At 48.6% G+C, this 17,373-nt stretch overlaps 2 protein-coding genes across 2 annotated transcripts in view; one reads left to right on the plus strand and one right to left on the minus strand.

Annotated features, from left to right (window-relative positions):
- The first annotated feature begins 5,386 nt into the window (after window positions 1-5,386).
- On the plus strand, window positions 5,387-14,862 carry znf750 (zinc finger protein 750). Its single transcript, XM_064963879.1, has 3 exons — window positions 5,387-5,536; window positions 11,500-12,900; window positions 13,494-14,862. The coding sequence occupies exons 2-3, from the start codon at window positions 11,531-11,533 to the stop codon at window positions 14,383-14,385; spliced, it is 2,262 nt and encodes a 753-aa protein (XP_064819951.1). The 5' UTR covers window positions 5,387-5,536; window positions 11,500-11,530; the 3' UTR covers window positions 14,386-14,862.
- The window catches only part of LOC135537869 (tubulin-specific chaperone D-like), a 30,757-nt gene continuing 20,179 nt past the window's right edge, over window positions 6,796-17,373 (minus strand). The window contains exons 14-15 of the mRNA XM_064963880.1: window positions 15,392-15,486; window positions 6,796-7,121 (exon numbers count right to left, since the gene is read on the minus strand). Coding sequence (XP_064819952.1) covers window positions 6,991-7,121; window positions 15,392-15,486 — 226 coding nt within the window. The 3' untranslated portion in view covers window positions 6,796-6,990. The remainder of the gene's footprint in view (window positions 7,122-15,391; window positions 15,487-17,373) is intronic.

Genomic DNA, 17,373 nt, shown 5'->3' on the forward strand with positions numbered 1-17,373 from the left:
GGCATCTGACCAAGGCAAAACTTGTTGAAATTACATCATTCCAACTAGTTTCGCCCACATTTTACACAATCTAATTATCTGGTTCAAACTACCTGAGAAGTGGAGAGCGAAAAGCATTGAGACTCGACTCATCAGAAATGACAGCTGATAACAGCCGTGTGTAAACTACCTCGGCCAAAATCACATTCAACAGAGTTCAGCAGGGTAGCCTAGTGGTTAGAGCGTTGGACTAGGAACCGGAAGGTTGCAAGTTCAAACTCCCGAGCTGACAAGGTACAAAATCTGTTGCTCTGCCCCTGAACAAGGCAGTTAACCCACTGTTCCTAGGCCGTCAATGGAAATAAGAATTTGTTCTTAACTGACTTGCCTAGTTAAATAAAGGTCAAATTAAAAAATATGTTTAAATGTACAGTGTGTTTGGAAAGTATTCAGACCCCTTGACTTTTACCACATTTTGTTAAGTTACAGCCCTATTTTAAAATGGATTAAATAGTCCCCCCCCCCCTCATCAATCTACACACAATACCCCATAATGACAACGCAAAAACAGGTTTTTCAACATTTTAGAAAATTAATAAATAAAACTGAAATATTACATTTACATAAGTATTCAGACCCATTACTCAGTACTTTGTTGAAGCCTCTTTGGCAGCGATTACAGCCTCGAGTCTTCTTGGGTATGACGCCACAAGCTTGGCACACCTGTATTTGGGAAGTTTCTCCCATTTTTCTCTGTAGATCCTCTCAAGCTCTGTCAGGTTGGATGGGGAGCGTTGCTGCACAGCAAAATCAGGTTTCATCGAGAGATGTTCGATCGGGTTCAAGTCCGGGCTCTGGCGGGGCCACTCAAGGACATTCAGAGACTTGTCACAAAGCCACTCCTGTGTTATCTTGGCTGTGTGCTTAGGGTCGTTGTCCTGTTGAAAGGTGAACCGTCACCCCCGTCTGGGGTCCTGAGCTCTCTCTAATTCTCTTTCTTTCTCTCTCTTGGAGGACCTGAGCCCTCGGACCATGCCCCAGGACTACCTGACATGATGACTCCTTGCTGTCCCCAGTCCACCTGGCCGTGCTGCTGCTCCAGTTTCAACTGTTCTGCCTTATTATTATTTGACCATGCTGGTCATTTATGAACATTTGAACATCTTGGCCATGTTCTGTTATAATCTCTACCCGGCACAGCCAGAAGAGGACTGGCCACCCCACATAGCCTGGTTCCTCTCTAGGTTTCTTCCTAGGTTTTGGCCTTTCTAGGGAGTTTTTCCTAACCACCGTGCTTCTACACCTGCATTGCTTGCTGTTTGGGGTTTTAGGCTGGGTTTCTGTACAGCACTTTGAGATATCAGCTGATGTACGAAGGGCTATATAAATACATTTGATTTGATTTGATTTTATTCTGGAGAAGGTTAACATCAAGGATTTCTCTGTAATTTTCCCAGTTCATCTTTCCCTCGATCCTGACTAGTCTCCCAGTCCCTGCCACTGAAAAACTCTACCCCGATTTCTCAGTTTGGCCGGGCAGCCACCTCTAGGAAGAGTCTTGGTGGTTCCAAACTTCTTCCATTTAAGAATGATGGAGGTCACTGTGTTCTTGGGGACCTTCAATGCTGCAGACATTTCTTGGTACCCTTCCCCAGATCTGTGCCTCAACACAATCCTGTCTCGGCGCTCCATGGACAATTCCTTCGACCTCATGGCTTGGTTTTTGGGTCTGACATGCACTGTCAACTGTGGGACCTTATATAGACAGGTATGTGCCTTTCCAAATGATGACCAATCAATTCAATCTACCACAGGTGGACTCCAATCAAATTATAAAAACATCTCAAAGGATGATCAATGGAAACAGGATGCACTTGAGCTCAATTTCGTGTCTCATAGCAAAGGGTCTGAATACTTATGTAAATAAGGTATTTCAGTTTTTTGGTAGATTTCTTTGCAAAAATGTAACAAAAAAATGACTAAAAACACTGATATTATGGAGTAATGTGTGTAGATTGATGAGGGATTTGTTTTTATTTCATCCATTTTAGAATAAGGCTGTAACGTAACAACATGTGGAAAAAGTCAAGAGGTTCGAACACCTTTCTGAAAGCACTGTATTCTGATAAAGAATGCAGCTAGTCTCATTCCTTCAGTTTCCCAGTTACAGGTTTAAAGACCACTGTACCACTCAGAACCCAGGTAGACAGGGATAAAGACCACTGTACCACTCAGAACCCAGGTAGACAGGTTTAAAGACCACTGTACCACTCAGAACCCAGGTAGACAGGGATAAAGACCACTGTACCACTCAGAACCCAGGTAGACAGGGATAAAGACCACTGTACCACTCAGAACCCAGGTAGACAGGGATAAAGACCACTGTACCACTCAGAACCCAGGTAGACAGGGATAAAGACCACTGTACCACTCAGAACCCAGGTAGACAGGGGTAAAGACCACTGTACCACTCAGAACCCAGGTAGACAGGGATAAAGACCACTGTACCACTCAGAACCCAGGTAGACAGGGATAAAGACCACTGTACCACTCAGAACCCAGGTAGACAGGCATAAAAACCACTGTACCACTCAGAAACCAGGTAGACAGGGATAAAGACCACTGTACCACTCAGAACCCAGGTAGACAGGCATAAAGACCACTGTACCACTCAGAACCCAGGTAGAAGGTTTAGGGATAAAGAACCACAGGTACCACTGTACCACTCAGAACCCAGGTAGACAGGGATAAAGACCACTGTACCACTCAGAACCCAGGTAGACAGGGATAAAGACCACTGTACCACTCAGAACCCAGGTAGACAGGGATAAAGACCACTGTACCACTCAGAACCCAGGTAGACAGGGATAAAGACCACTGTACCACTCAGAACCCAGGTAGACAGGGATAAAGACCACTGTACCACTCAGAACCCAGGTAGACAGGGATAAAGACCACTGTACCACTCAGAACCCAGGTAGACAGGGATAAAGACCACTGTACCACTCAGAACCCAGGTAGACAGGGATAAAGACCACTTAAGAGGTAGACAGGGATACCACTGTACCACTCCAGAACCCAGGTAGACAGGGATAAAGACCACTGTACCACTCAGAACCCAGGTAGACAGGGATAAAGACCACTGTACCACTCAGAACCCAGGTAGACAGGGATAAAGACCACTGTACCACTCAGAACCCAGGTAGACAGGTTTAAAGACCACTGTACCACTCAGAACCCAGGTAGACAGGTTTAAAGACCACTGTACCACTCAGAAAAGACCACTGTACCACTCAGAACCCAGGTAGACAGGTTTAAAGACCACTGTACCACTCAGAACCCAGGTAGACAGGTAAAGACCACTGTACCACTCAGAACCCAGGTAGACAGGGATAAAGACCACTGTACCACTCAGAACCCAGGTAGACAGGTTTAAAGACCACTGTACCACTCAGAACCCAGGTAGACAGGGATAAAGACCACTGTACCACTCAGAACCACCAGGTAGACAGGTTTAAAGACCACTGGTAGACAGGGATAAAGACCACTGTACCACTAAAGACCACTGTACCACTCAGAACCCAGGTAGACAGGTTTAAAGACCACTGTACCACTCAGAACCCAGGTAGACAGGGATAAAGACCACTGTACCACTCAGAACCCAGGTAGACAGGGATAAAGACCACTGTACCACTCAGAACCCAGGTAGACAGGTAAACAGGTAAACAGGGACCACTAAAGAACCCAGGTAGACAGGGATTGGTACTGGAACCCAGGTAGACTGGGATAAAGACCACTGATCAACACTAAATAGACAGGGATATCCACTGTACCACTCAGAACCCAGGTAGACAGGGATAAAGACCACTGTACCACTGGTACAAACTGTACCACTCAGAACCCAGGTAGACAGGGATAAAGACCACTGTACCACTCAGAACCCAGGTAGACAGGGAAAAGACCACTGTACCACTCAGAACCCAGGTAGACAGGGATAAAGACCACTGTACCACTCAGAACCCAGGTAGACAGGGATAAAGACCACTGTACCACTCAGAAAGACCACCCCCAGGTAGACAGGTTTAAAGACCACTGTACCACTCAGAACCCAGGTAGACAGGTTTAAAGACCACTGTACTGATAAACTAAGATAAACCCAGGTAGACAGGGATAAAGACCACTGTACACTTAAAACCCAGGTAGACAGGGATAAAGACCACTGTACCACTCAGAACCCAGGTAGACAGGTTTAAAGACCACTGTACCACTCAGAACCCAGGTAGACAGGTAAACAGGTAGACAGGTAAACAGGTAAACAGGGAAAACGTATTTAAATATGTATTATTGGTACTGGCAGCTGAACTGATCAACACTAAATAGACACATCTTTGACTGTACATGTTAATTCCAGACTTAATGCACAAAGTGTATTTTCTGTCAGTTTATCCACTCACTAGCAGCATTGCTTGGAGTAGGAACGGGGAAGATAGACGTGCTTCTAATTGGACTAACGTGACACAGTTGGCTCCCGGCCCGTACGTTTTCTTTCTAATTACAGCATGTACACGCTTGTTCACACGTGTAAAAAAATAAAATAAAAAAAACAACTGTGTTTGATTTAGGCTTTAAAACTAGATAAACTAAGATAAAGTTTGAGGTCATTCTTTTTCAATGTTGACACTGGGCATTAAAACAACTGGCGCTGTCATACAGTGACAGGTAGAGGTCAACGCCACAGCCAACAACACCCTTATTTGCCTGAATGCAAAATGACCTTTTCCCATTATTGCCTCGGGATGTTGTGGGAACTTCTGTTAAAACACTTTGCTCAATTCATGATGGCGTATTTAAAGAGAAGTATGTCTAAGCTTTGTCCTGCCTACCTTAATGCCCATGTTGTGTTTCCCAGGAAGGACAACAATAGAGGAAGAGACGGAGACAGGGAGGGAGAGAGACAGGGAGGGAGAGAGACAAGGAGGGACAGGGACACGGAGGGAGAGAGACAGGGAGGGAGAGAGACAGGGAGGGAGAGAGACAGGGAGGGAGAGAGACAAGGAGGGACAGGGACACGGAGGGAGAGAGACAGAGACAGACAGAGAGAGCGAGAGAGAGACAGAGACAGACAGAGAGAGCGAGAGACAGAGAGAGACAGAGACAGAGAGAGAGACAGAGAGAGAAAACTAACTGTCTCTGCCTTTATCCCATCATGTAAATGGTGTCTCGGGGCCTGACTAATATTCAGCTAGGATGGATGTTGCCTGAGGGCCCGACTGTTTCTGTTGGAGGCCACGCCCCCTCAGGGCTCTACTGCTGCTGGAGGCCACGCCCACTCAGGGCCCTACTGTTACTGTTGGGATAAATTAGGCTCCGCCCCCTAGGTAAACTAGTCCAAGGTAACAGGACAGGTAAGACCTCACAGACAGGAAGTCAGATCAACACTCATCACAGACCAGGCAGCAGAGCACACACACATTTGGGACACTACTGGAGACACGGTCGCAGAACCACTGGCCGGTGCTCCCACACTCTGCAACAGGCGTCCTCACAAACAGAGCAGGTAAGACTGCTTTCTCACTACCTAACCACCACGGGTTTCACGGCTCAAGAGAAACGGCAGTTGGTGAACGCCATCATGACAAGCCGTTATTTATTTTTTTGCATATCCAGCTAAATTGTAGCTTGAAACCAGTCTGTGGTTCAGTGTGTGTGTGTGTGGGGGGGGTTTACATGTGAAGCGGAGTCTACAGGTGTATTTTAGGGCGAGGTGAGACACCTGTTAGGCCACCTGTTACCTGTGTGTTCTAATAACCTGCTGCCTGCATGGTGCTGACGGACAGACCCACAAACACACCTGACCCCCGACCTCAACAGTCAACACTGCCTTGTTATGTCTGAGACAGAGGAAGTGGACCACAGCACATGGAACTGATTACCACATGTTGTTGGGTAGATTAACCAGGTGTTTACTAAGAACACCTGGTAAGATACGGAGGAGAGGGTTTGAGTTGGGAAACAAGAAGAAAACGGACTTGTTTCTGTGAAGGTCTTTGTGTCTGGTAGACGGAGTGGAGGCTCTGTTTCTGTGAGGGGCTTTGTGTCTGGTGTTGGCTCCGTTTCTGTGAGGGGCTTTGTGTCTGGTTGAGGCTCTGTTTCTGTGAGGGTTTTTGTGTCTTCTGGAAGAGACGGAGTGTTGGCTCTGTTTCTGTGAGGGTCTTTGTGTCTGGTTGACGGAGTGTTGGCTCTGTTTCTGTGAGGGTCTTTGTGTCTGGTAGACAGTGTTGGCTCTGTTTCTGTGAGGGTCTTTGTGTCTGGTAGACAGAGAGGAGGCTCTGTTCCAGGTAATGATAGCAAGATATTACAACCACCAAGGTTTTGCAACCGATTTCTCTTCTTGAGAAGGGAGTGGCGCTCCGTTCTGCACCACACCTGAGCAGGAACCTGAGAGACCACTTCTTGCGACAGTGTGTGACGGAACGGTTCACTCTCTTTAGGCGGAGCCCTGAACCGTGTGTGTGTGTGTGTGTGTGTGTGTGTGTGTGTATATCCTAACCTGGAGACAGGGCCTTAGGCGACAGCTCTTTCTGAAAGGAAAACATCTGATTTGTTATAACCTCGTTAAATTGACACGGTTCTCATTTGAATACCAGTTCCTATTCAGATGTGTATGAACGTTCTCCGTTGCTGTGTCAGTTTACTACGGACGCGCACGCACGCACACACACACACACACACACACACACACACACACACACACACACACGCACACACACGCACACACACACACACACACACACACACACACACACACACACACACACACACACGCACACACACACGCACACACACACGCACACACACACACACACACACACACACGCACGCACACAGACACACAGTTTTTCCCTGTAAGTCCCTGACTCCTGAGTAAGAGTCTCTCCGGGAAGCCCATGCTGTCAGAAGGCCAGTCACACTCTCTCTACAAGGTTGATGTGGTGTGAGGAGCTCATCAGATCAGGAGATGTGTCCTAGCTGACTAGCCCGCTGTAGTAGAGCCGTGCCCGTGTGCCCAGAGCCACGTATCACTGCATCCCGCTGCAGCACAGGTGTAGTCATGGGAAACAGGTGCCGTTCGGTTCCCACGCCTTCAGGCAGGCAGTTTCGTGAGGGAGAGAGAGACAGAGAGAGAGAGAAGCGTGTCGCTACATGCCCTCCAGGTCTACTAGACAGGGTGAGGTCTACCTACTGATCTACTGGTCTGCCTACCTGCCTGGATGATGCCTACTGGTCTCCTGGTCTACCTACTGATCTCCTGGTCTACCTACTGGTCTCCTGGTCTACCTACTGGTCTCCTGGTCTACCTACTGGTCTCCTGGTCTACCTACTGGTCTCCTGGTCTACCCACTGGTCTCCTGGTCTACCTACTGGTCTCCTGGTCTACCTACTGATCTCCTGGTCTACCCACTGGTCTCCTGGTCTACCTACTGGTCTCCTGGTCTACCTACTGGTCTCCTGGTCTACCTACTGGTCTCCTGGTCTACCTACTGGTCTCCTGGTCTACCTACTGGTCTCCTGGTCTACCCACTGATCTCCTGGTCTACCCACTGGTCTCTGGTCTACCCACTGATCTCCTGGTCTACCCACTGGTCTCCTGGTCTACATGATGCCTGGTCTAGCTACTGGTCTCCTGGTCTACATGATGCCTGGTCTAGCTACTGGTCTCCTGGTCTACCTACATGATGCCTAGTCTAGCTACTCTCCTGGTCCTACATGATGCCTGGTCTACCGACTCTCCTGCCTACTCCTGGTCTATGATGCCTGGTCTACCTACTACTCCTGGTCTGCCTACCTGCCTACATGATGCCTAGTCTAGCGACTCTCCTGCCTACATGATGCCTAGTCTAGCGACTCTCCTGCCTACATGATGCCTAGTCTAGCGACTCTCCTGCCTACATGATGCCTAGTCTAGCGACTCTCCTGCCTACATGATGCCTAGTCTAGCGACTCTCCTGCCTACATGATGCCTAGTCTAGCGACTCTCCTGCCTACATGATGCCTAGTCTAGCGACTCTCCTACCTACATGATGCCTAGTCTAGCGACTCTCCTACCTACATGATGCCTAGTCCAGCGACTCTCCTGCCTACCTAGACAGATCCTACAGGATGCCTAGTCTAGCGACTCTCCTATACAGATGCCTAGTCCAGAGACACACATGATGCCTATCCATACCTACTATAGGACATGATGCCTAGTCTGATGGGTCTCCTATGTAGATGATGCACAACCAGCCACCCATGACTTCATGATGCCTAGTCTAGCGACTCTCCTGCCACATGATGCCTAGTCCACCTCCTGACATGATGCCTAGTCTAGAGACTCTCCTGCCACCCTGTCAGTGATGGTCATGATGCCTAGTCACAACCAGCTCACCCACATGATGTGATGGCGACTCTCCTGCCTACATGATGCCTAGTCTAGCCACCTCCTGCCTACAGTGATGGTCTATGTAGAGACACTACCAGCCACCCATGACAGTGATGGTCTATGTAGAGAGACAGCCAGCCACCCATGATGCCTAGTGATGGTCTCCTGCCTACATGATGCCAACCAGCCCTGCCCATGACAGTGATGGTCCTATCTAGAGACACTCCTGCCACCCATGACAGTGATGGTCTATGTAGAAAGACAGCCAGCCACCCATGATGCCTAGTGATGGTCTATGCCTACATGATGCAGCCAGCCACCCATGATGCAGTGATGGTCTATGATGCCTAGTCCAGACAACCAGCCTACCTAGACAGATACAGGATGATGGATATGTAGGAGAGAGACACACAACCATCCACCTATAGGACATGACAGTGATGGTCTATGTAGAGACACAACCAGCCACCCATGACAGTGATGGTCTATGTAGAGAGCCACAACCAGCCACCCGTGACAGTGATGGTCTATGTAGAGACACAACCTGCCACCCATGACAGTGATGGTCTATGTAGAGAGACACAACCAGCCACCCGTGACAGTGATGGTCTATGTAGAGACACAACCAGCCACCCATGACAGTGATGGTCTATGTAGAGACACAACCAGCCACCCATGACAGTGATGGTCTATGTAGAGACACAACCAGCCACCCATGACAGTGATGGTCTATGTAGAGAGACAGCCAGCCACCCATAACAGTGATGGTCTATGTAGAGAGACAGCCAGCCACCCATGACAGTGATGGTCTATGTAGAGAGACAACCAGCCACCCATGACAGTGATGGTCTATGTAGAGAGACAACCAGCCACCCATGACAGTGATGGTCTATGTAGAGAGACACAACCAGCCACCCATGACAGTGATGGTCTATGTAGAGAGACAACCAGCCACCCATGACAGTGATGGTCTATGTAGAGAGACAACCAGCCACCCATGACAGTGATGGTCTATGTAGAGACACAACCAGCCACCCATGACAGTGATGGTCTATGTAGAGACACAACCAGCCACCCATGACAGTGATGGTCTATGTAGAGAGACAGCCAGCCACCCATAACAGTGATGGTCTATGTAGAGAGACAACCAGCCACCCATGACAGTGATGGTCTATGTAGAGAGACAACCAGCCACCCATGACAGTGATGGTCTATGTAGAGAGACACAACCAGCCACCCATGACAGTGATGGTCTATGTAGAGAGACACAACCAGCCACCCATGACAGTGATGGTCTATGTAGAGACACAACCAGCCACCCATGACAGTGATGGTCTATGTAGAGAGACACAACCAGCCACCCATGACAGTGATGGTCTATGTAGAGACACAACCAGCCACCCATGACAGTGATGGTCTATGTAGAGAGACACAACCAGCCACCCATGACAGTGATGGTCTATGTAGAGAGACACAACCAGCCACCCATGACAGTGATGGTCTATGTAGAGACACAACCAGCCACCCATGACAGTGATGGTCTATGTAGAGAGACAACCAGCCACCCATGACAGTGATGGTCTATGTAGAGACACAACCAGCCACCCATGACAGTGATGGTCTATGTAGAGACACAACCAGCCACCCATGACAGTGATGGTCTATGTAGAGACACAACCAGCCACCCATGACAGTGATGGTCTATGTAGAGAGACAACCAGCCACCCATGACAGTGATGGTCTATGTAGAGAGACAACCAGCCACCCATGACAGTGATGGTCTATGTAGAGAGACACAACCAGCCACCCATGACAGTGATGGTCTATGTAAAGACACAACCAGCCACCCATGACAGTGATGGTCTATGTAGAGACACAACCAGCCACCCATGACAGTGATGGTCTATGTAGAGAGACACAACCAGCCACCCATGACAGTGATGGTCTATGTAGAGAGACACAACCAGCCACCCATGACAGTGATGGTCTATGTAGAGACACAACCAGCCACCCATGACAGTGATGGTCTATGCAAAAATAACATGCAGGTGGTTCACATACTGTGAAAGCTGGATAGTTGTTCCTTGTTCCAAACATACAGAGCAACTGTTGGTGGAATAGGTTATCCTGAGGGCCTCTACTCTCACACACACACACACACACACACACACACACACACACACACACACACACACACACACACACACACACACACACACACACACGTCCATCTGGCACCAGTTTGACTCAGTTAACACTCCTCATTTACATACTAGGACGCTTGGCTTGATCCATGTGTGTATGTATACATGTGGACTGGACTATATGCCCTGAGGGTGCAGTGTCCTTAGGGAGGGGCCTTCTATCTTTGGCCTGAGCAGATAAAAGACATAGACAGAGGTCAGTGTAAACTAGTCTAACTACTCTCCTCCTCTAGCTGAACCAGTTGAACTGGACTAGTAGCCATGTTAATCCTACTCAGTAAAACGCTGGGAGAGAATGTGCTGTTAACACAAAACCTCCAACAAAAAGGATCATTAACGAAAAGGTCCTAAAACACTCATCTACCCTGACATTTCGTTAAAGATCATTAACGAAAAGGTCCTAAAACACTCATCTACCCTGACATTTCGTTAAAGATCATTAACGAAAAGGTCCTAAAACACTCATCTACCCTGACATTTCGTTAAAGATCATTAACGAAAAGGTCCTAAAACACTCATCTACCCTGACATTTCGTTAAAGATCATTAATGAAAAGGTCCTAAAACACTCATCTACCCTGACATTTTGTTAAAGATCATTAATGAAAAGGTCCTAAAACACTCATCTACCCTGACATTTCGTTAAAGATCATTAATGAAAAGGTCCTAAAACACTCATCTACCCTGACATTTCGTTAAAGATCATTAATGAAATGGTCCTAAAACACTCATCTACCCTGACATTTCATTAAAGATCATTAACGATGTAAAGAAACTAAGTGTTAAAACACATGTCATTGTACATAATATGAAGAAATGCATATAAAAAAAATGTCCGTCAATGTGCAGCGCAACTAATCCATCAATCTGTTACCTCTTCCTCTTGTCTTTGCAGTGAAACTGCACACACACACACCAGATCCAAAATGCTCAGCGTTCAGGAGCGCAAGCCCAAGAGGCCTCACTACATCCCACGGCCCCCAGGCAAGCCCTACAAGTACCAGTGTTTCCAGTGCCCGTTCACCTGCAACGAGAAGTCTCACCTGTTCAACCACATGAAGTACAACCTCTGTATGAATTCTATCTCACTGGTGTCTCAGAAAGGAGGCCACGCAGGGAGGCAGACCAAGACCCCTGGCCCAGCCAACCACAAACTGGCATCTTTAACCCTGAAAGACAAATCAGGGCCACTTCCTGTGGAGCGGCTCATGACCCCTGAGGGTCACAGAGGAGGAGTGGAGAACAGGAGAGAAGAGAAGGAGGAGGAGAGGGAGGAGGAGAGGGAGGAGAGAGAGGAGGAGAAAGAGGAGAGAGAGGATGAGAAGGAGGAGGAGAGAGAGAAGGAGAAGAGAGAGGAGGCGTGTGGGAGTCCAGTCAGGAAAGACATTCAGATCAAATCAGACACAAAGGAACTCAAAGAGGCCAAGGCTTTGCCACGCCCGTCAGCCTTCTCCCAAGTCACACCCAATCGGGAGAACCCAGAGGTCGCGCTAAAGTCGTCCCACAACCAATCAGGGGAGCCGTCTCTGACTCCGCCCATGCCATCATTCCATAACCCCACCTTCGCCTGGGGCCCAATGGCAGCAGCCTCCATGCCGCTGAAGCCCCTCCCACCTCACATAATACCTGAGTACCCTCCCTACCTGTTTCCTGATCGCCACCCGGCCCACCACCCCCTCTACCAGCCCTACTTCATCCCAGGGACACATCACCTTTCTGGGCCAAACTCCCAGACCTACCGGCCTAGCTTCCTGGAGACCCCACAAAGACCTGTGATACCCATGAACCCGGACCACTCCCACCCATCTCTCATCCCTCCATACCCCTACAGATATGGTCTCCCCCTGCCCTATGGCCTGTACCGACCCGCGGACCACCACCACCCACACCCCATCCCTCTCCCAGGCTCCAGGTACTTTCCTCTGGATGTGTACGACCCAAGACCAGGCCCCGGCCTGGGACCTAGGGACTATGACTTTTACCTCCACCCCAGGCTCCACGGTGAACCCCACAGCAGACCCACGGAGGAAGGGACCAGCCAGGTGGAGCAGAGCAGAGACAAGCCCACCAGGCTGAGCCCCATGGAGGGGTGTTCTGCCTTGGGCTCCCCTGACAGACCCAGCCCTCCACACCCCTTCACCCAGAGAGACACTACGGAGGGTTCCAGATGTACCGTCCTGGGGGAACTACAGCCTGTCAACCAATCAGGAGGGCCAGAGCCAGCCTCTCAGCCAACCAGAGTAGAGCCGAGCAAAAAGGACGCACCACAGAGCTTGATGACGCACATGGAAAGAGGGTAAGTGATGATACAACAACATGCACTTTCCTCACACAGCTCTTTCCCTGTCAAAACAGCTGCAGCTCTAACTAGTCTATACAGATGGATCAGTGGATGTCTAATCTAACTATTCTATACAGATGGATGTCTAATCTAACTAGTCTATACAGATGGATCAGTGGATGTCTAATCTAACTAGTCTATACAGATGGATCAGTGGATATCTAATCTAACTAGTCTATACAGATGGATCAGTGGATATCTAATCTAACTAGTCTATACAGATGGATCAGTGGATGTCTAATCTAACTAGTCTATACAGATGGATCAGTGGATATCTAATCTAATGTTACTAGTCTATACAGATGGATCAGTGGATGTCTAATCTAACTAGTCTATACAGATGGATCAGTGGATGTCTAATCTAACTAGTCTATACAGATGGATCAGTGGATGTCTAATCTAACTAGTCTATACAGATGGATCAGTGGATGTCTAATCTAACTAGTCTATACAGATGGATCAGTGGATGTCTAATCTAACTAGTCTATACAGATGGATCAGTGGATGTCTAATCTTATGCATATTATTTGTCTTTCTTCCTCATTCAGGTCGGCAGCCAACCGTGCAGAGCACTCCACCTCTGCCGAAAGCAACGACTCCTCATCTGAACGAGATGGTGAAGATGATAACGATGATGATGAAGATACTGAGAAAGATTTGATGCCCCTGAACCTCTCCAAAAAGGACCAGGAGTCAGACCTCTTCTCCAGCAGGGGGAGCTGTCCTGAAACAGGGCACCCGGAGGAGGACCTGCCACTGAACCTGAGCCTTAGGGCCACACCAGGCAACCCAGACCACTGCTCCAAAATGGCCACCTTAATCGCAGTGGATCTCAGTCAACAGGGCTCCATCCCAGCTCCCACCCAAACAGACAAGGAGCCCAGTGACCAACAGAGACAGACTGCAGCCCTGGCTCTCTGCCAGCTGGCTAGCTCCTCCTCTTCCTCCAGCCTCAGCTCTATGGCAGCAGACAGTCCGTCAGTACGCCCAACAGGCTGCCCCTGTCTCCCAACAACCACAGCCCTCACCAGAGAGGCGAAACACACAACCACAGCCCTCGCCAGAGAGGTGAAACACACAACCACAGGCCTCACCAGAGAGGTGAAACACACAACCACAGCCCTCACCAGAGAGGTGAAACACACAACCACAGCCCTCACCAGAGAGGTGAAACACACAACCACAGGCCTCTCCAAGGAGGTGAAACACACAACCACAGGCCTCTCCAAGGAGGTGAAACAGGAACACACAGCCGAGAGCCAGACTGACCAGTCTAGTAGCAACGTTAGGGGGGTGAAGAGAGCTGCCAGGGGAGAGAGCCAGCTCCCAGCCAGGAAAAACACCAGGCTTCCAGCCCCTCACAAACAGAGACAGACTAAGAGGGTGGTGAAGGAGACAGGAGGAGGGAGAGCACTGAGGAGGAGACCTCTCTGCTGCTGAACACCAAGTGACAGTTGAACCAATACCCATCCAACAGACAACAGGAAGTCCACAGTGGCTCAAAACCCTCACGGACTCTAGTCTAGGACCAGGATGTAAAGGAGTAAAGTGGAGCTGTACAGTTGAACCTCCACGGACACGCCCCTGTCGGTCTATAGGACGATCAAATGTTTACCAAGCACTAAAAGCAAGACTGGTGTTTTAAACCAACATGTGATGGTGTCTCCGGTAGGCTGCAGGGAAAACCTCTTTTCAGAAAACCCTCCTCACCTGCACTGACTTGACCCAAATAGCCTTTCATATAAAATGTTAACCCTTCACATCTGATCACAGAACGCTGTATAGAACAAGGGTGGAACTATTTAAGTGACTATAATATGTTGTATACTACAAGGTGCATGGTGGTGAGAAGTTGTATATATTTAATACAGTCCTAAAAAGCAATACCAAAATAAAATCTGTCCATGTTTATCCCAAGGGGTTGTTGTTCTGTATGGCTGTTGTGACTGAGGGTTTATGGGAAGGGAAGGGGGGTTGTTGTTCTGTATGGCTGTTGTGACTGAGGGTTTATGGGAAGGGAAGGGGGGTTGGTGTTCTGTATGGCTGTTGTGACTGAGGATTTATGGGAAGGGAAGGGGGTTGTTGTTCTGTATGGCTGTTGTGACTGAGGATTTATGGGAAGGGAAGGGGGTTGTTGTTCTGTATGGCTGTTGTGACTGAGTTGTATGGCTGTTGTGACTGAGGGTTTATGGGAAGGGAAGGGGGTTGTTGTTCTGTATGGCTGTTGTGACTGAGGGTTTATGGGAAGGGAAGGGGGGTTGTTGTTCTGTATGGCTGTTGTGACTGTGAGGGTTTATGGGAAGGGAAGGGGGGTTGTTGTTCTGTATGGCTGTTGTGACTGTGAGGGTTTATGGGAAGGGAAGGGGTGTTGCGTGTCATAGTTCAAATACAAGCAGCTCCCGCACGCCGCTCTAGCTAGCTGTGTGTGCAGGGTTTTGTTACGTACCGTCCGGGAGACGAGAGGGCACCAGCAGGCCTCTTCTCCCCAGCTCTGCCAGGGCCAAGCAGCCTCCATGCCATGCGTTGTCTGTCTCCTGGAAACTAGAACAAGAACACACACACACACACACACGCCAAGGATTACATTTGACATCCGCAAAACTGACCTGAGCTCCACAAAAAACTACCTTAAAAACGGTCACGAACAGTTAAAAATCATGTTTTCATCAAATTGAATAATATTTGGATGAAACCAGGTCAAATTGTGTCGACCAAAGTATGAAAAATGACTGTTGCTTCTACATTGATAAAGTGACTGGTCCCCTCCCCCATGTCAAACCCTTGGATTCAAGAGGGGGGGGGGGGGTTATTAAGGCGGTAGGGGAACATCATCCCAACTCTCATTTTAATACACCAACGGGAACATGATATTCTCTTACCTACTCGTCATAAGTTATGCCTCGTAACCAACACGGGAGAAGGTGTGTTTGCAGAGGGGTGGCGTGACTTATATAACGAGACAGCTGCTCTGCCGGTGCCAAAATGTGACTGTTGGATATCAGCAAATAGAATTAGAAGGGTCATTCAGAACTCCAACGCAGTTGTCATGTCAACACATCCGTCAGTGTGGCTTTGAACCGCATCACAAGAGACTTGCCAAACGGGAGATGTATCATATTTATTTGTTACATCACTAGCCAGGATTCCATCAATTGGCAACAGATTTTCATGTGAATATTCTAGAATCTGCATGAAGAGAATGTGCTTTTCCTCACCAGTAGTATTCTCCCCACCAGTAGTATTCTCCCAACAGTAGTATTCTCCCAACAGTAGTATTCTCCCCACCAGTAGTATTCTCCCACCAGTAGTATTCTCCCAACAGTAGTATTCTCCCCACCAGTAGTATTCTCCCACCAGTAGTATTCTCCCACCAGTAGTATTCTCCCACCAGTAGTATTCTCCCACCAGTAGTATTCTCCCACCAGTAGTATTCTCCCACCAGTAGTATTCTCCCCACCAGTAGTATTCTCCCACCAGTAGTATTCTCCCACCAGTAGTATTCTCCCACCAGTAGTATTCTCCCACCAGTAGTATTCTCCCACCAGTTGTATTCTCCCACCAGTAGTATTCTCCCACCAGTAGTATTCTCCCACCAGTAGTATTCTCCCACCAGTAGTATTCTCCCACCAGTAGTATTCTCCCCACCAGTAGTATTCTCCCCACCAGTAGTATTCTCCCACCAGTAGTATTCTCCCCACCAGTAGTATTCTCCCAACAGTAGTATTCTCCCAACAGTAGTATTCTCCCACCAGTAGTATTCTCCCACCAGTAGTATTCTCCCACCAGTAGTATTCTCCCACCAGTAGTATTCTCCCACCAGTAGTATTCTCCCACCAGTAGTATTCTCCCCACCAGTAGTATTCTCCCACCAGTAGTATTCTCCCCACCAGTAGTATTCTCCCCACCAGTAGTATTCTCCCCACCAGTAGTATTCTCCCCAACAGTAGTATTCTCCCCCACCCCACCAGTAGTATTCTCCCCACCTCCCCACCAGTAGTATTCTCCCCACCAGTAGTATTCTCCCACCAGTAGTATTCTCCCACCAGTAGTATTCTCCCCACCAGTAGTATTCTCCCCACCAGTAGTATTCTCCCCACCAGTAGTATTCTCCCCACCAGTAGTATTCTCCCCACCAGTAGTATTCTCCCACCAGTAGTATTCTCCCCACCAGTAGTATTCTCCCACCAGTAGTATTCTCCCCACCAGTAGTATTCTCCCCACCAGTATTCTCCCCACCAGTAGTATTCTCCCACCAGTCTCCCCACCAGTAGTATTCTCCCACCAGTAGTATTCTCCCCCACCCCACCAGTAGTATTCTCCCCACCAGTAGTATTCTCCCCACCAGTAGTATTCTCCTCACCAGTAGTATTCTCCCACCAGTAGTATTCTCCCACCAGTAGTATTCTCCCACCAGTCTCCCCACCAGTA

Source organism: Oncorhynchus masou, unplaced genomic scaffold (genome assembly GCF_036934945.1).
Source record: "Oncorhynchus masou masou isolate Uvic2021 unplaced genomic scaffold, UVic_Omas_1.1 unplaced_scaffold_864, whole genome shotgun sequence".
In the NCBI taxonomy this organism is placed as follows: Eukaryota; Metazoa; Chordata; class Actinopteri; order Salmoniformes; family Salmonidae; genus Oncorhynchus; species Oncorhynchus masou.